General features: G+C 34.9%; 1 protein-coding gene across 1 annotated transcript in view; it reads right to left on the bottom strand.

Moving 5' to 3' along the window:
* Positions 1–14,781, bottom strand: part of LOC145688099 (ATP-dependent RNA helicase vasa-like) — a 72,809-nt gene extending 58,028 nt beyond the window's left edge. Inside the window, exons 1-2 of the mRNA XM_081761834.1 lie at positions 14,626–14,781; positions 1,351–1,409 (exon numbers count right to left, since the gene is read on the bottom strand). Of these exons, the coding sequence (XP_081617960.1) occupies positions 1,351–1,401 (51 nt within the window). The 5' untranslated portion in view covers positions 1,402–1,409; positions 14,626–14,781. The remainder of the gene's footprint in view (positions 1–1,350; positions 1,410–14,625) is intronic.
* Between the last annotated feature and the right edge of the window lie 5,540 nt (positions 14,782–20,321).

The following is a 20,321-nucleotide window of genomic DNA, read 5'->3' as shown; positions in this document are numbered from 1 at the left end:
GCTAAAACTACAACCTTGGCAGTTCGTGCATAATTTATATCCTGGTAGTTCTGGTGTTAACATAAACCTGCTTGTCCTTGCTCCGAAATTATCTTTCACACATAGATGACAAATCTCTCATATGTAAAGTATCTTATACCACCATTTCAATAAATATTAGGAACATGGTTTTAAATATCGGTAAAAAGTTTAGTAAAATTCAAATTTACCTAATAAAACCAACTGGGGAGGGTTTAAAACTTTTCACAATCTGCTGATCACATATTACAGAGATAATTGCTGGCTGGAAAGGCATCAAGCGTACATAGATGCAGCCTTGTAAGGCTGCGCCTCCATTGCTTCCGAATGCGAATTTCGCAGCACGTGTAAATAAATTGGAGTGCCTCGACTAGCTCCGATCTGCGAATTGCGAAAACCGACGAAAAGGTGCGAATGCGAACGATTCCAACATGCTGGGATTGTTCGTCCGAATTCGTGCGAATGGAGAGTCGTGTATAGAGGAATTGAGCGCTACATGGGAGAAGAAAGTTTGTTTTGCGTGAAAGCAGACGACATTGTGAGGTGCGGAGTTAAAATAAATAAAGATGAAAATAGATGTCGATGCTTTTGTGTTTTGATAAAGTTCCAGTGTGGAACAAAGCTCATCCAGATTACACAAACGACACGCCGTGAACAAATTATGGGCAAATGTAAGCAAGGAACTTTGAGTGGAAGATACGAAAAATATACGTATCTTCCACTCAAAGCTCCCTATCTTGTCTTTAAAATATGAAGATTTAATTAATACACGAACCGCAACATTTTATTCAATTTATATTTCGTTTTTGATCCTGAAATAATGATTTTACAAATACATGTAATTATTGACAAATATGTTTGAAATAGCAAAAACTGGTTTCTTTACTCATGGAGAAAATTTTCTTAGAAAGTAGGTTGATTCTGTAATCTGTAATTTTATTTAGTTAATTTATTTTAAAGTGAAAATAGTAGCGGTTACCACAGAAGCGACATTCACTATTTTGCACACAAAGGAAATTAATAGATATTGTTATTTAGGCTCTCAGGACTTTAAGGTACGAATTTTCAAGCAAAAATATTTCACACTGAAGCTTCGAAAGAGTCATTCCAACTTGATTCGCATTCGCAAAACTTCGGATGTAGTAGAGGAACATGAATTCGCAGTTCGCAATCGGAAGCAATGGAGGCGTGGCCTAAGATATGACTATTAAGAACAGTCAATTCTAATTTAATCTATAGCGTGTCTCAAGCACGAAAATCAATACTTCGCTCACTATAAACTGAAAATTATGTAGTGCAAACGTCGGATGGAACTAATGACACTATACTTACTATTATACCAGCTGTAACAACAGGACCGGAATCCCAATCTTCATCAGCCATATTGATAGCTAAAAAGAAGATAAGTGTCTCAATTACCTGTTATTCGACAACATAAAATACAAACATCAAAATATTTGATGAAATATGAGATTAGAAGCAAGTTTCCACGTTACTATCTTAACGTGTTGTGTTAAATACTAACACTAATCAATATTCTACTCGCGTTAACAAGGAGCTTCATTTTCACTACAGATGAAGTGTTTACCGGAATGTTGTTGTATAATGAACGCAATTCTGATTATTGAATATCAATGAATAATCTTACCCTCTATAAAGTAATTACAATATCTATTAAAAAAAAATTCTTACAGTAACCGAATTCCTTAACGGTACTGCTAACTTGACTAGTTTCGCAAATTTCCAACGTCTCTAATATTGCTCCTTTCTTGCCAGATAAGTCACATACCGTTGAGTTTCATAGAAACGTCTTCAGTACAAACAGTATATTTAATTGAACAAAGTAAAGGTTTCACAATTTGGCAGTATGCAGAAGTTCAGAAACACCACATTTTGCAAAAGCAACATGTAAGATTGTATACTTGGAATTCGAAGACATTCACAACGAATAAAGGAGAAAGAGTAAGAACAGGAGCGTGATACCGCAAAGATGTGGGTGAAAAGTACAAGGTAAACTTTTAGAAACATCTTAAAAACCTTTGGGGGAGGTATGGAAAATTGACCTATTAGCCTTCTCCTCCTACTACATGGTACTGAAACAGATTTGTTCTCCGAAATCCAGTGTTGCCAAGAAATTCAAGCTAGCTGACAATTTTCGACCAGAAGGGTGAGTATTCTCTGTCACTTGAGAAAGGTTTTGGCGGAAAAAAAATGGCGTAGAAACTCCGAATGGTTTGTGTTGTTATTTGACACTGAGTGGAAAAATCTTCCTTTCGAGAGGAATGAACCATATGCAGGAATATTGGTTAATGTGTTTATTTTTCCCTTCCCTACTTTGGAGTGTGCATTCTTTTAAAGTTATAAACGTGAATACATCTACTGAGAAAGAAGCATGGGATTTTAATCTATACAAAATACTCTGGAATTCTAATCAAATAATATCTGAAATGTACGATGAAGTATCTAACTTTCTCATTAACATAATAGATAAGGCAACATGAGATCAGAAATTTATGAATAATGTATTTTAATTATATTTTGCATTTTATTACATTATATTTAATTACTTTATTACATAATTACATTATATTACATCATTTAATTATATAAAATTCTTCACCAGAGCATAGGTCGTCCTAATTAATTTTCTTTAACTCATTTTCCTTGTGACACCAGCTTTCTCTTCCTTATTCGATAAAGAAAGATGCCTAGTGCTGTGTTCAGGCCAAGGTTGACGGAAAGCTAGTCTGAAAATGAAAGAATAAAACGAAGAGAATTCCATCCAGCAGCTCGAGTTAATGCTGGCAAATATAGAGAAGAGAAGAAGAGTGCGTTCTGGAGAAGTTGTATTATAAAGAATACGACAGAGGGTATGACAAGAAGAGAGAAAGCGAGAAAAAAATAATAAGAGTAAATAACCCTAATCCTTGACTGATTTCAATTCCAAGCGATATGAATAAGTTAAATTTCAAATGCAACACACAAGCACAGACTCATACATAAAACATGTTTCCTGAAAATCAGAAAATTTTGCAGAAATTGTTAATTAGTTAAGATTTGAGATTAGCGTCGCTTTCGACAAGGTTCTAGATTACTGGTCCCCCTTTCCATTGAGCAATAATAAAGACAGAAAACAACGTGCCCTGCGGAGCTCTAACCCGCCTACACTCGCTAACGCTCGCTCGGCAATACTGTGTAAATTAAACGTATTAACTTTAGTACAGAAAGAAACCCACCCAGCTACTAACCTACATGGGGGACCAGTAATCTAGAACCTTCCCGTCGCGTTCAGCACAAAGGCTATATGAAACGTGAATGTATAGCTTAGTGTGGGATCCGAAGATGAGCTCCCGCCAGGAATCCCACGCCGGAGGTGTGTACGCTATTTACGTACCGACGAGAGAGCTCACAGAAGCTGTTGAGACCCACATTTCTTATATTGAGAGATGCATTTATTTTCTTACTTTTCACCGAGTTCAATCACACCATCAACAGAGGGTTGGTAATTCTTAAATATTTACTACACCAATTTTAATATAACCGGTAATAATAATATGGTAAATTTTACTTCATCGAACAAAAAGAGACATACGCGAGATTAGACGGAACAAAATTTTCGTGACGAGATACATTACGAAACAGAACTCTTCCAGTAGAATCAAATATACTATTCGAGACAAGACAGCCCAAAATCTATTCTCTTGGGCAATACTACAAGCACACATGTCGAATAGTGGAAACTTGCTTCTATAAATGAACACAAAGCGATTATGTAAAAACATACTTGACAAATATAAAAAAGTTCATATAGGTAATTTTCCTCGAATGAAATTTCCTCAAAACATGTCGTCACTCGTATTTCATGTTTAAGCAATAACTGCAGCATAATATGATATACTTTAAGAAATTGGAGTGAGAGAATTTAGTGAAGTGCCCTGTATCTTTTATTACATATTGAGAAAATAATTATAGAATTTTTCCTCTTAAAGCGGAATTTCACAAAATGCTGGAGCAAGTGTCCACTTACTTTTAATAATGAGTTTATATACTGCTTCATCTCCGCAACATGTCGCGAAATATCCTATTCTTAACATACATTTTAATCCCTATTCCTCCACTTTAGCATATACATTTTGATGACATAACAAGTGAGTATAGTTTCACTGTAATTAAAACTTTCAAACTATGCGAATTCAAGGAGATTAAAACGTATTCTTGGGACACTAAATCGATTGCAAAAAGCCGTTTCTTGTTTTACTCATTTAAAAGCAAATATTTTACTCATTATTTAATTAATATTCTTAATTTTATCGAAACAAAGTTGAAATAAGCGAAATAAATAAATAACAGAATTCATTCTCCTCAAGAGCCTGCCTTACTAAAAATACAAATTTTACTATTTTTCTTTTGCTTCTTTATTCATAAGTGGAAGGAGATAATGAAATGCAACTTATCACAATCATAGATAGTGTTGTTCTATAACAAAATATAAATCTGAAGAATTTTCAGTGTTGCCATCCATAGAAATTTCAGTGTTGCCAGAATAATTTCCCTAAAATCTAAAGTTAAGGCAGCGACTAGAGGAACGATCTCAACTGCACTTGGTTACGTATTGTGTTGTTTTGGTTTGCTGTGTACTACTTTTTAAGTACCATTGTTATTTAGTTTTAATAACTGTATGTTAAAACTATTTTCTTTATTACAAAGTAAATACAACTATTATTTAAAAAGTAGTACACAGGAAACCAAAACATGATACATAATCAAATGCAGTTGAGTTCGTTCCTCTTGTCGCTGCCTTAACCTAGATTTTAGGGAAATCGTTATTCTGGAAACATTGTAATTTCTATGGATGGCAATACTGAAAATTCTTCAGGTTCATATTTTCTGTTGTAGTACAACATTATCTATGATTGTGGTAAGTTGAATTTTATTATGTCGTCTCACCTATGAAAAACAAGCAAAAGAAAAATTGTAAATTTTGTGTTATTTTTAGTAAGGCAGGCTCTTAATAGTTGAAAGTGATGTATATTTTGTATTTTAATACATATTTTTAAGAATGAATTATGACATTTGCTATAGATAGATCAGACAAAAATATGGTGTACTCTGAAATATTAAAATATTGATTTGGTCGTGTACTTAAAAATCTTTTTTTTTTTTTTTTTTTACTAGCATTAACTCAAAATAGAGCATGTACCTTTCGTTGGCGAGGGAGAGAAAAGAGCAAAGTGGCCTCTTAAACCCACATGTGTAAGTCATAAATCAGAGCATAACAGAGACCAAAACTATGGCAACGTTGGTGGATACACATTTACTTACAATGTCACTAGTAAGAGGATACGAGTGTTCGGACATTGCCGAAACCACCCACGAAGAGCTTTCTTGTTCCTTCCAATGTCCCACAAAACAATAATCAGTATCCAAATTAGTGAATGCTTCAATATTAAAAACTAGTCAAATTATTTCTATATTCAATGAATTTAAAAAATAAGCGTAATGATCAACATGAGATTACGCTCATCTGGTACAGGTGATGCTTAGCAGAGCATCAAGTGAATAAATGTGTGTTTCTCCGTACTTTATTTGTCAAACTTATATTTAGTGTAACTTAACAAGTGTTAAGGAAATTGAACAATGGTACCATCACTTTAGGACTAACAAAGACGTCGGGGGCATTCGCTCAGCACCTTCGACGCTGTACTCTTGTGTTACTCGCCATTCTCCGCTTCCCACCGTTCTCCCAGGTGTCACGAAATGAATCCCACCAATCAATCTTACCTAATACGCATGCGAAGTCACTAACATAATACGAGCCTCTTAAGATACCAGGTGACAAATTTGGCAGAGTTTACAATGGTTCCTCCCATCTTTATTTAAACGCAGTCAATGGAAAATCAGTAACAATATGCATATCGCATTCAAGTGATATTTTGTAATACAGGGTGGGCCACTTATCTTCAGACGCTGTTACAACTTTTAAACAAAACAAAACAAAACAAACAAAAAAAAAAAAAAAAATTAAAGTCCGCAGCCAAAAACCTGCAACATGAGCATGTAAGTTTATTCTGAAACGACGAAGTCTTTTGCTCCAAAATAAGTGTACAGAGGAGGACGCCGAGGTTTCTCCTGGCGTGATTCGTGCCACTTAGACGTTATGTTTATTCCCTGCGCTGTTAGGCGTAGATTCACAAACTTACATGCTCATGTTGCAGGTTTTTGCTGCGGACTATCATGCAAATATCGGCAGGCGGGCTGACACTTCGTGATACCACCAGGTTAACCATGCCACAAACTCAACCTTTTTTTAAAGAGCACTCCACGTCAGGTTATTACACATTTGAAACCTACATAAATATCTAGCTAGAATATGACGAGTTGGCACACTGTCTTCAGATATTTCACTTTACCACACTTAGTATACTGCGGTTAACTGCTAGCTTACGGACGAATCAGTACGTAACAGGTTGAACTGATTAATGTATTTCAATGCAGATATGCATCCCACAAGAACATATTTCCATTACCCACACACAGGGCTATTTAAATATTACAAACACGTTTTGTAAAGTTTAGAAACACGTGGGTCCGTACTGTAAAACAAGGATAAAGTGCCGAAGAGTAGTCCAAAAATACGAATACATATAACTTAGAGGAAAGAAATGTTACTTTTCAAGAAATTCACACTAACAGAACAAGTTAATGTGGTACTAGCGAACCCGCACGTCCTGCGCAAGCGCAAGACACTATTGTTGACAATGATTGAATACAAAATTAAAAATATTTATGGCTAGCAAAGTAGTTTTAATAACACGTTAATAATATCTTTAATTAAGAATTTCTCGATAATTACTCGAATTTAAGACGCACCCCGATTTCGCTGGGTTAAATTAAGGAAAAATAGTAATATGTTCCGTTTTTATTATTACTAAAGCGCTCTTTGATATTGGTCATTTTCGGTGATTTTTATAAATCCCTCTCCCCTCCGCATGCTGCGGGGCACTGCATAATAATTATCCAGGGCCCGAATGTTATGATGAAAATTTGATCGAGACCGGTTAGGTGATTCAAGAGTTAAGTTCTATTTATTTTTACATATTAATCTCCCCTTTCCTAGGTTCTATCGTCAAAGTGAGAATATTAAAAAACCAGGGTTGGCAAAAACCATGGTTTTTATTGAAAAAACAACAAAAAACCCGTTTTTTTGGGTTTAAACCAGTTTTTTTTTTTTTTTTTTTTGTTTAAATAATTTACTTCATGTATTTATATTAGATATGGACAGAAATTAGTTTGTTTCGCCTTGGTGTTATTATGCAACAAGATTATGCTGGAAGGGGTCACATAAGCTTAAAGCAGGATCCAAACAGTTTCTCGGCTTACATCCAAGAGAAATTGTCCATTTGGACACGAAACCGGGACAAATTGGTCACAAATGCGATTGCCGACTCACTCACGAACGACTCCTGATAAAAATACGTTGTACTGATCTTTACATAGGCCTACTTGTTAAAATGTCAAGAGTCATTTCAGAAGGAAAAAAAGAAACAGTTACACAAGTAAAAACATACAAATCGGGAAATTCCCGCCTTAGCCATTGGGTAAATCTTGATTCATTATATTTGTATGTAAAATTTTAAGGTCAACGTATCATAATCACTACGCTAAAACTGAGGTATTAAATTACAAACTTGGTATATAGATATCATTCAATAAAATAAAAACAAAGTCAAATCCAAGCTGATGTTAGAAGCTACGTAGGCACTTGATAAATTTTGCCAATTTCTATCAATATATTTAAGCAACATTGGCTTCTTTATAAAACAACAGGCAATCATTCAAGTAGAAATAATTTGGTTTCATTTAGTATGTTTAGGCTTAACATCCTTATGAAATACCAAAGTTATCACGGAGAAGACTTTCGCCTAGAGGAACACCTCGAATCGCTACTTGGTTTACACTTGAAAGATGGATTGTGGTTCGACCGAGAATTGAACACGCGACCCCTTGATTAAAAGGCGAAAAGTAGATAAACATAATGCGGATGGTTTCATATGTGGAAACGTCACCACGAAGTTCACACGATTTAAAGCATTTTTCGCTTTTCTTTTTGTTTAAAGCAGGTTTTTTTTTTTTTTTTGAAAAAACAGCTGATTTAATCCAGCCAACCCTGTTAAAGACTTTCCACACTCGAACGTAATCTATGTTGAAAATTTGATCGAGATCGGTCAGGTGGTTTAAGAGTTAAGTTTTATTTATTTTTATATATATCTCCCCTCCTCCTGCCCCAAGTTCTACCGTCAAGGGGATATGATAAAAACGTTATCTATGTTGATATTTTGAGGCAGATATGCTGACATGAGAGTAATGTGGAAATTAGTTCCTCGTATTCAGAGTTGGCAGTTGGATGTGATGGATAGGACATTTCGATTTTGAGTTTTATAAGCGTGTATTTTGGTGAACGTTATTATGTTTTATGGAGCGGTACAATTATTGAAATTGAGAAGAAAGTGTGGCAAATGTAGGAAGGGCTAAGAGTGCACTTGAAGCAGAACAATTTTTCACAGGATATGAAATTGTTCACATACAGTTTGGTAGGGTCGGGTTAGCGTAGGGTTAGAGAATTTGGGACCCATTTTATTAAAATTAACAGAGTATTTTCTCGTATTGCTATTTATTGTGAATCAGTTCCTATGAATGCTTCGCTCAAAGTGGACTTTAGTCATAGGAAAGTATTGAAAATAAACGAAGCAACAGTTACATATTCAAATTTGAACAGAATGTTGATGGTATGAGAAAAAAAGGAAAAATAAAACACATTGAAAGTTATTTACAAGGCTACTTATTCAAGCCATCTTATAGGATAACTAACAGTAGTAAGTGTGTTAAAGCAACTAATCTAACATAACAGACTGTTTCTTGCAACATCCTCTTTTAGCGTATACGCATCATCGTTTACGCGCCTATTTCCTACGAAAGCACTATTGCTTGGTCCCTTCCACTCCTGCCGAGGATCAGATAACATTCGTGCTGTTTAATGGCCATGTAGCACAGGTTGCTTTATAACTTTTACACTGTAGTCAGAGTTTGAAAAAGCCCAACCCACCTGGGCCCATACGGTTTTTTTTTTTTTTCGGGTTTAATTGGGTTTTTTGGAAGTATTTCAATGTCTTCGGGGTAAAAGTGTTATAACGTGATTTATATTTCAAGATTATCATTGTTACAGCCTCAAACAATTTACTATTCACTGCCGTTTCAAAAAAAAAAAAAAATTTAGCAATTTTGAAATTTTACATTGGATCGCCAATAAAATCTATACAGCAAATTTAGAATGGTTCGTGCTTCTACCCTCAAAATTTCTACTGAAAAGACCGAAAATTGTGTTTTGTAGCGTGGACACACGCTATTTTGAAAAAAAAAAAGGCTGCTATTTTGAAATTTTACGTTGTATGCTGCCAAAATCTCCACAGGAAATTTAGAGTGCCTCGTGCTTGTACCCTGAAAATTTAAACTTAAAAGACCGAAAGTGGTACACTGTAGTATGTGTGGTACAGGCAGACGAACGAACAAATGTAGATCGAATTATTCCAGGAGCCTCAGTGACATTCCCCAAATATATTAATTTAAAACAAAGATATAATTCATGTTTATTAAAATAGAAGTTTCAAAATGTCTTATGCAACACAAATACTTTCAGCGTAAAATAAATAGTTTTATTGGTGAAGTTCACTTCCTATACTTTGTACGTTCAATTACGTGAATTTCCCGTGTAGTTGTTGCAAGACTGTTCTTTCCAGAAAATTAATTTAAAACAATTAAATATGTAATTCATATTTTATAAAAACTGTTTCGATATGTCCTAAATGAAATTAAATGTCTTCCAGCGCAAAATAAGTAGTTTTATTGTTGAAGTATTCACTTCCAATGCTGCGTGTGTTCAATTGTGGGAATTTCCCCAGCACTTCTTTCACGATGGGTTTTTCAAAAATGCAGCTTGCTTTATTGTACATCGAAATAGTAAGAGTTACGCATTTTCGGAACTCGAGCATCAAGCTTTTTAAATTTGACAAGAATTTTTACGCTACTGCTGGTGTTGATTCTACAGAATGCTTATTTGAAGACTAGCAACAAGAAACTGGACTCAACTGCTGTTGGAAAGTCAAATTTTACTGAAGAATACCTGTGTTACCATCAAAGGTAATAATAAAAAACAGTTTTACTAATTCACTACATATTTACTGGAGGGTTCCTACTGGTCAGGTAAGTAAGGGAAATTTTAAATACATTTTTTATTCCTTGATTGTGTGCACCAATTTCAGCTTAGCCAACCATTAATGATCACAGCATGGAACGTTGCTCAGATTTTTTTGGGTGGTAAGTGGAATGTACGTATGAGCAATTGGTCATTATTTGTCTCTATAGAATAAATGTTCTCATATATAAATATTTATAGTCATTTGTTCCATATTTATACGTCAACGTCAGCCGACACCTGTCATGAAACTCGGGGAAGGTAAGGAAGAAGTCAGGGAAATAGATTTCTCCAGATCAGCAGGAACCCTGTACTGGTAGTATCGGCGTCTATGGCCTTCAAACTCGCCAAACCTATGAGGGATGACGTTCATCGGCGTCGGCGAGCACACTATTCACGGAAAGTACTTTCTAAAATATAAAATTGCTTATTTTACTTCAAACAGGCTATAAGCATAATCCATACATTAATTTGCTCTATACTTTTCTCAAGCTAAGTTTTTTTTTTTTTTTTAATTCATTCAGTGCATTCAGAACCTTATGAAGGTCTTATGTTGAATGTTGTTGTATAAGTTAACGGGAAAGCATCTAATTCGCCCAAACAAAGTCCCAAATCGGATAAGTATAACTCTCAATGTGATCAGCTTAGTTGTACCAATTATATATTAACAAAAAGCTCAAAACCCAGATGAGTTTTAAGCAGGGTTGGCAAAAACCAGAACAGGTTGTTTGGTTTAAATAATTTACTCCATGTGTTTGTATTAGATATGGACAGAAATTACTTTGTTTCGCCTTGGTGTTATTATGCAACAACAAGGTTATGAGGGAAGGGATCACATAAGCTTAAAGCGGAATCCAAACCGCTTCTTGACTTACATCTAAGAGAAATTGTCCATTTCGATACGAAACTGGGCTAATTCGTCACAAATGCGATTGCCTACTCACTCACGAACGACTCCTGATAAAAATACGTTTTACTTATCTTTACAAAGGCCTACTTGTTAATATAATTGTCAAGAGTCATTTCAGAAGGACAAAAAGATAAACAGTTATACAAGTAAAACATTATACAGAATTATATATAAATCGGGAAACTCCCACCTTAGCCATTGGGAAAATCCTGTTATTACTTTAAATGTATTTGCATGTAAAATTTTAAGGTCAACTTCTTATAATCACTACGCTAAAACCGGTACGTGACGTTTGGGCGCGGACGTTTGGGCCCCGCCGTTTGGGCACTGGACGTTTGGGCGCGAGTTAAAAAGTCGTTATGTTAGGCGCTGAGTACTAAGTTCGAATCAAGATATCACAAGGTGTCTACTGTAGTGGAAGTCCTTGAATTATACTGGATTTTGTTTTACATACTAGAAATACTGGAATTTCAAAATTATAAAAACTGAATTAACAATTAAATTTTGTAAATTTAAGTTTCAACGAAAGTTAAGTGTGCTTTTTATTTGATAACTTTTCAAGCCAAATGTAAGTCGACCAGACTACATATGATTGACTGCATTACATACATAGTGAACCTATTCCACTAAAAAAATTAAAGCAGGCCTTCTACTGTAGTTACGCAATAAGTGTGAATGTCAAACACATTTCTAGTGGCTAAATGACCAATATATGTACACTTAACTATTATTTTTCACTTAGAAATCGTTGTTTTTTTTTTTTTTTTTCGCCACTTTCTTTAATGCAGATTAAATGCTTACAATGGGACGAAAAAATGTGTGTTAAGTTTTGATTTTTATATTGGAATGTTAATAAAAAAAAAAAAAAATGATACCAGAAATACGGCATACTACAGTTCCTAAACTCAATGTGTTAGACATCCTGTATGCAAAATATGTCTTACACACCATGTATGCAAAATATCTTTCCCTCAACTCGATTAGGATATAGGATTTTTAGATTTCTGGGCTCTCGGCATCTAAGGCCATTTAGCCCGTTACGTTTGAGGGAGCACACTATCCAGGGAAAGGGAAGGAAGGAAGCGGCCTGGACCTATAAATTAGGTACCACCCCGGCATTTGCCTGATGTGAATGAAGAAAACCCAGGAAAACCTCATTCAGGGTGGCTGGCCTGAAAGAGCGTGTTACACTTTTTCGACCGAGTGCCCCCACCGGGAATCGAACCCGGGACCGATCGCACCGAAGGCGAGAGTGTTAGCGACTACGCTGCAATCTTTTATTGGTAGTTCTTTATTGGACTTAAGGAAGAGAAGAGTTTGGCAAACGTAATACGAAAGAAAACAAATTTTAATATTCATAAATATGTAATTATTAACTTTCTTTAAAAAAATACAAAAATTAAATCAATATGTTTTAATTAACATTAAGAAAATTAACAGTTCGTCTGATTCCTTTATTTCCTAGCTTTCTTATATAATACAAAAATTAGATCAGAAGTACAAGAATCGTGGACAAGCGAAAAATCAATCCATGACGAGGTTAGGCAACAAATGCCAGAAACGCATTAAACTATTTAATTTAGATGAATAAATAAGATAGAGATAGAAAATATATAGATAAATGAGGTGAGATAAAGATAGAAGTGTAGGAAATGTATATATCTTGATTGGCGCTTAGTTTTCAGTGCCTAGCTTACTTTATATGTGGTAAATTGTGATTTTTACTATGTACCTCGCGCCCAAACGGCTTTGCGCCCAAACGTCCGCGCCCAAACGTCCTGTCCCGGCTAAAACTGATGTATTAATTACAAATTTGGTATGTAGATATCATTCAATAAAATTAAAACAAAGTCAAATCCAAGTTGATGTTAGAAGCTACGTAGGCACTTGATAAATTTTGCCAATTTCTATCAATATATTTAAGCAACGTTGGATTCTTTATAAAACAACAGGCATTCATTCAAGTAGAAATATATAATTTGATTTCATTTCATATGTTTAGGCTTAACATTCTTATAAAATACCAAGGCTATCAGAGATGACTTTCGCTTAAAGGGACACCTCGAATCGTTACTTGGTTTACACTTGAAAGATGGATTGTGTTTCGACCGAGAACTGAACACGGGACCCCTTGATTAAAAGGTGAAAAGTAGATAAACATAATGCATGGCGTATTCCCGAACACAGTGTTTACCGAACGCAAAACTGAAGTCCTCTTACAGTCAATGTTCACCGAGGAATTCTTCAGAAACACTTTCTGATGTAGTGACGGTGATTTTCCTGAAACTTTTTTTAAGCTTTAAAATACTGGACCTACTTTCCGGTACAAAGGCCTAAATCGGCACTGACAGTCGACTGGATCATCAAATACTAAAGCCAAAATTTTACAATGCATCTATAATTGATTTCTACTTTATCCTTAAAAAAAAAAAAAAAAAAAAAAAAAAAAAAATCTTAATCCAAGGTGAACTTAACTATATCTACTGCAATTGGTATCTGTACGCACACAAGAGAAAATACACTATTAATTTTAACAAAATGGGTACATTAATTTCCCTAACCCGATCTTACTTTACCTTACAATATACATTTAAAGTGGTCCTATGTATTGCTGCGCAGATGGAGCGCGTATTCTAAAGTGTACCTGTAAGTTATGAAAAACACGAAGTGAGAGAGGCAATAAGGCAGGTTTGTGGTAAGATTAATACATTAAAGAATGACCTAACGCAATCAGAACCACAAACGAACTTTAAGCAAAAGATAAATTGTCTCGTTAACATCAAAGCAACATCACATTGTTGATGTACAGTCCGCAGCAAAATACCTGCAACATGAGCATGTAAGTTTGTGAAACTACGCCTAACTGCCCAGGGAATCAACATAACGTCTAAGTAGCACGAATCACGCCAGGAGAAACCTCGTCGTCCTCCCCTGCATACTTATTTTGGTGCAAAAGACTTCGCAGTTTCACAATCAACTTATATGCTCACGTTGCAGGTTTTTTGCTGCGGACTGTACAAGGGGATATCACGAAGATTATACAAACGTTTCAAATTAATTTTTAGTTATAACACCACAAATGTCTACCATTCACTTTCATTTATAATACGATAGACAAAGTACAATGCACCAGAACACTGTAATACGTGCCTATATTTGCAGGAACACCAAAGCTCCCTTGTTCCTATAGACCACAATGACAACAAACTACATTATGTGAACACAACACGTCGGAATTAATACTAACATTACATACATCCAATGGGCAAAATACCATTAGAATACTCTAGAAAGATAGATCTGGACACATTCAAGTATTGGTACCTATATGACAAAAAAGGAAAGATGTAACCAATTTCCGTAGTTCACTAAATGTGCAAGCTTTTCTACAAGACACATGTTACCTCTGTGACATTAATATAAAATTCAACTATTGTCGTTATATTACCTTCCTGATATAACACGATAAAACACCAGCAGAATTGAAACTACCAGTCCTATAGATGTGACCTTACTCACAGCAGCACACTACCTAGAACAAAGGGAAACTCGCGCGCTCACGTTCTTGTTTAACGGACATAGAAAGTGCTGTGGAAAACAGCGTTGCCAGGTAGAAAATCCTTAGATTTCTTGTATTATTAGACAATATCCGCCTTATGCAGTGTCGTTTTCAAGTAGGATTATGATCATACTACAAGACTGACTACTGAAAGAAACGTATGTTAGTAGAACCCTTTAGTATGGCACTAATCAAGCGTAAGAAACACTCTGCATAAGGCACTATATCATAATCCTAAAGTCAAGGCAAGATATAATGAACAACACATTTCTCTTTAGATTTAACACCATGGCTACGTCCAATTGCACTATGATCCACACAAGACAAAACATGACTTTTAGATTGCAAGAGTCTTAAAAGCAGTCAAAATTAGATATGATCCTGATTCATTTGTATAAGTTAATATTACTGCTGTATTATTCCGTTTTTTATAAACATAAGCATGTCCTTCTGTGCAAAGTATTGAATTTTGCCTGCAAAATTTAAGAATGTGCTTAACGTGCTTCATTTGTATTTTACGTTTGCAACTATAGACTTGTAAATGTAAAATCATTGCATCAGCTTTACACGGTTAAAGTAAGTGCATGTGTATCCGAAACGAGTGTATTGGATGCTATTTTCTGCTCAAAGAGTAGTACTAAATTTTATGTGTTTCATATTGCTATATTTTGTGTTTACAAGTGTAGTATTACTAGTGTGAAAGAATTACAAGCGGCAAAAAAGTCATACCATTTGAAAATAGACATGTAACGGCCTCGCTTACCTGTATATCCTCAACCGCTGACGCTCCTCCAAACTTCTGACGCATCCATTAGCTACACCCTGACCCTTAGCATTAGCATTAGCACTCAGATAGTATTCGTGTTTTTGCTAGCATCTAGCACAGGTTGATTGGTGTTTTGCAAAGTATTATTTATGGTACATTATAACCGCCAACAGGTTATAGAAGGATTTTTTGTGGACACTCTGTATATTTCGTAAAGACTTGTGATTATTATTTTCGATTTATACTTTATTCTGCAACGCACATAAGTTCTTTCTTTGGTGAGAATTGCTTCTTTCCCACACAATTGGACAAAGAAGTCTTTCATCGTTTTTTTCATATATATATTTAAAACGTTGCTTTTGGTGAGAACATTTCAGCGAATGACTAACCATTTCAGTGTTTCTCCCTGACTCATTATATACACAGTGTATATTCTACAGTTATTGGGAACTGAATTAAGTGCTTTCTTTAATCGCTTATGGAAACATTATAATAGATTAGAGAAATACGGGCTGACCAGATGTTTCAGCAACCAAAGTGGCACCAACTGCGTTGTTTCGTAGTCCCTTATCTGTACTTTCTCACGCCAAAGTTATCGCCGTGTCTAGTGCATTATAGGCAGTTGACTAAAATTAACATAAATTCTTTTCCGTATTCTGTTTGTATGTGCGTACAGGTGAGTTAACTGAGTGATTTTTGAAATGAACTGCCAACACTTCTAGTTGATCATTGCAACCCGTAGCTTGAGCTTGGATGCTCAGGGAGTTTGACTCCAGGTCTGGAAGCCGTAACCACGCATCTCGCGTCGAGCTTCAAGTCTGACTTTTTGTTAAGGGGCACAAGCTATTTAGCCGGTGAAGGACGTTTTATTACGACTAGCCCCAACTAGTGAAGTCCCAGGTCCGCAGACCTTGTGCGTACACGTAAGTTATACACGCGCCGTCCAACATCAGCATTCTACTTTGGAGAATTTCTTGTTTAATTGCTGAAGATTCATATTTACGCCGCGGGATCGTCGGCACAGCAATTGGATTCATCGTGGGACGATCCAGACAACTTTTTTCCAGTGCTAATCCCCCAAGTGTGTCAATGGTGTGAGAGAAGCATTTGTAGTGATTTCTGAATTATAATCATATATATATAAAGGGCTATATTGCCTGAAAAGGGGAAAGTGTGATTTCAGCGACGAAAATTATTATATATATTTAGTGTTCAGTGTTGTGTCCATTCCTCTTCGCTATTTTTTTTAATACAATAGTTTTCTAATAAATAAGTATAGTGTTATTTAATCCAGTGTTTTCGTTGTTTGTATGAGTGATGTTTGTGTGCGTTATGGTCTGGATGACCGTCTGATCGTCCGTGAGGTTTTCGAGACGAGACACCCGAACCTCTCGGCGCCTAATGCTCATCTCATTATTGAGACCGACGAGCGATTTGGAAACAGTTTGTAACCTTTTCTTGGAGAGGTCCTTCATCGTCCTGTCCAGGTAAGTTAAAGTATCAGGAAGATACTTATTGGTAGTACCACGAGCCACGGACAGCGACCAGATTACACGGAGTGGTTACAAATAAATGGCCGCCCGAACAGCGACTCGAACTCCAGGCGATTACAACATCTCTAGATAATATATTTAAACACATATCGTCGAAGAATGTGAAATTTTAAACAATTACTTATATTGGCCTCAGTGAACGGCTTTATTGTTAAGTTGGTATCGTAATGATATTGGGCACAAAAGGAAATTATTATAAATGAAAAATTGAAAAATTATCATTTTTCAACAATAATTTGAAGTGCTGTGCCAGAAATTGACCTGTATGTTATTTATTGCATTATTCGCGTTGCTGTGATGTCCTCGAAGTGTGTGTTTATGTTATTGCATAAATCTGAAATGCCTGAATAATTCCAACCAAATTTTGGTATGCATATACTTACAGCCTAGAAAACAGTATTCTAGATGTAAGGTACTACTGGCAGACCTAGGAGGTGTGAGATAGGAACTACCATATAAAAATGATCGAAAATTACCGACATTAGTGCTGAATCCATAGTTTTCGGGGTCACTTAGATAAATATTGATACTTTAGATGCCGCACAGTGGTACGAAATGCCTAAAATGTGCCCAACAATGTAAAACTGGATGTTCCGATTCGGCTATTTCTATGAGGCTGGCTTACAGGAACACTTGATCTCCTAAACTTTACCCATTGAAATTGCCCGCCGTTTATACCAGAGCTATTATTGGAAGTCAAAGTAAACCTACTTTTGTGTGTCTCGTAACAGTTGATGAGCGCGAGAAATATAGCTCGAGTTTCATATGAAATAGTTCGTTGAATACTTATCCGATCTACTTAAATCAAAATGGGTGTGTTTCCGGGAGGTATGTAAAGCATTTTAACATCATATATTATTCATAATACATTATTTACTATACATTTATTTTCATTAATTTTATATAAAAATTGTTGAAATTATAACAAAGTGGATAAAAACTGAACTCAAACGTTATATATGACGCTCCATTCTACTAAATTTTGTATTACCGCATAATCTACAATTGATTTACTACAAGAATTTGATAAAAACAGCTGCGACTTTTTTGTACGTTACGAATGAATAAAAAGTTGCAGTTAATTAATATTTAAGCATTCTGTTAATGTTGAACACAAACTAAAAAATAAAGCTAAAATTATTATAAAATAGGCAAAAATTATATTTATTAGGTACATACAAATAAGATAGTGAAGGGTAACAAATAAAGAAAGAGAAAGAATACTTCAGTATAACATAGAAAAGGATAGTCGATGCATACATATTTTAGTTTCCATTATTTTATAATTCATATGAAATATATACAATAAACTCAATTAAATAATTTAGTAATAGAAGAAGTGATTCTTTAATAATATTAATTATGTTAATTTCAGATTTAAAAGGTGAAAGCATCCAATTATCGATAAAAGAGAGATTTGTTTTGATGAAATACCATTTGAAATCGATCTACAGATCATAATTGAAAATTTGGAAAATCGCCTATCTTCGAGGAGTGGTCATTGTATTAAAATATGTTACCTAAACTGTGTGACGTTGTATTAAAATATGTGACGTAGTATTAAAATATGTATGTAAGGTGTTTTTTTTTTTTAAGACTTACGGCAACATCAGATCCATACATTTCAAATTTGCGAGAAATGCCTCAGAAGATAGTTAAGAAATTATCTGAAGATGCAGTAAAATTATTATGTTGACCAGCTACTAAATCATCATCTGAGGAATATTTACAAGAAAATTCATCTGAAGATTCGGATGGAGATTCACATGGTGCAGCTGACGATGATTCCAGTGAAGCCGATTATTAAATTTTTGTATTTTGTATACTTTTTCATAAATTCAATTGCATTCGTAAATTCTTACTTTAATTCTCCAAAAATATTTTTTTTTATCTCTATCCTACTTTTCACACACTAATTCGTCATTAACACTGAATAATTCTTTCTTACATAATTTCGATTTTTAATGTGTAATTATACATTTTCACAAACGCATACTACATTTTTATACGATTTAATCTATTTTCCACTTTTGATCACCCATATTGGATCCACCATTTTCATTTTTCCATTTTGATATCAAATTTATAATCAGTTAGGTGAAAACCCCCAGTACACATTTTTTGGGTTATTTTATTCCTTTTTTAAAAATTTGATCCCCCATTTTGAAGTTATCAATTTTGTTATCAAGTTCGTGATCAGTGAGGTCAGAAAGCGCAACATACCCATTTTTGTTCACTTTGAAAGAGATTTTGAATTTTGCTCTACTAGAACTTTGGTGGGACGGGTGAAATGGTGACGTGAAAATATAATAGAAAATAACCGTTATTAGTGCCAAATGCATAGTTTTCGGACGTCTTAAAAGTTAGAACCAAAACCTTTTTTTTTTGGTTATAATTATTTAACCCATAACCAAAAATGTAAAATGCAACAAGAGAGAAAATAAAGACCAAAAGAGCTTAGGTAACGGCAAGGTCATCCCAAGCACCTTTTAGTAAGTCATGACTCACATCAATATCGAAGCAAACAAATGCCAAAATTAAATAATATGCTGTTATCAATACTAAATTATCGATATTAAACAAGCTTTTTATTACTACAAATAACTTCGATAGATTTCGTTGTGACACAAGTTACAAGAAGTGCAAAGCAAAATCTTCATGGCGAGTCGTAACTCATCTTCATCTTCGAAGCGCATCGATTCCAAAATGAAGAAATTATGTGCCATTTGAAGCAAATGAAGAATTCAGCGTTATTTCGTTACCAGAAATCTCGATAAATTATGTTGAGAATCACCACACGCGAAGACCATCACAAACGCTTTTTAATGAGACATGACTCACTTCTATCTTCGAAGCGCATCGATTCAAAAATGAAGAAATTATGGGCAACTTAAAGGAAATGAAGAACTCAACGTTATTTCATTACTAGAAATCTCGATAAATTTTGTTGAGAGTCACCACACGCAAAGACCATCACAAACGCTTTTTAATGAGACATGACTCACTTCTATCTTCGAAGCGCATCGATTCAAAAATGAAGAAATAATGGGCCATTTGAAGGAAATGAAGAATTCAGCGTTATTTCGTTACTAGAAATCTCGATAAATTTTGTTGAGAGTCACCACACGGGAAGACCATCACAAACGTTTTTAATGAGACATGACTCACTTCTATCTTCGAAGCGCATCGATTCCAAAATGAAGAAATTATGTGCCATTTGAAGCAAATGAAGAATTCAGCGTTATTTCGTTACTAGAAATCTCGAT

This window comes from Thermobia domestica, chromosome 6 (genome assembly GCF_964235325.1).
Source record: "Thermobia domestica chromosome 6, izTheDome1.hap1.1, whole genome shotgun sequence".
Taxonomy (NCBI): domain Eukaryota; kingdom Metazoa; phylum Arthropoda; class Insecta; order Zygentoma; family Lepismatidae; genus Thermobia; species Thermobia domestica.
Note: the sequence above shows the minus strand (reverse complement) of the source record. Positions and strands in the feature narration are given on the sequence as shown.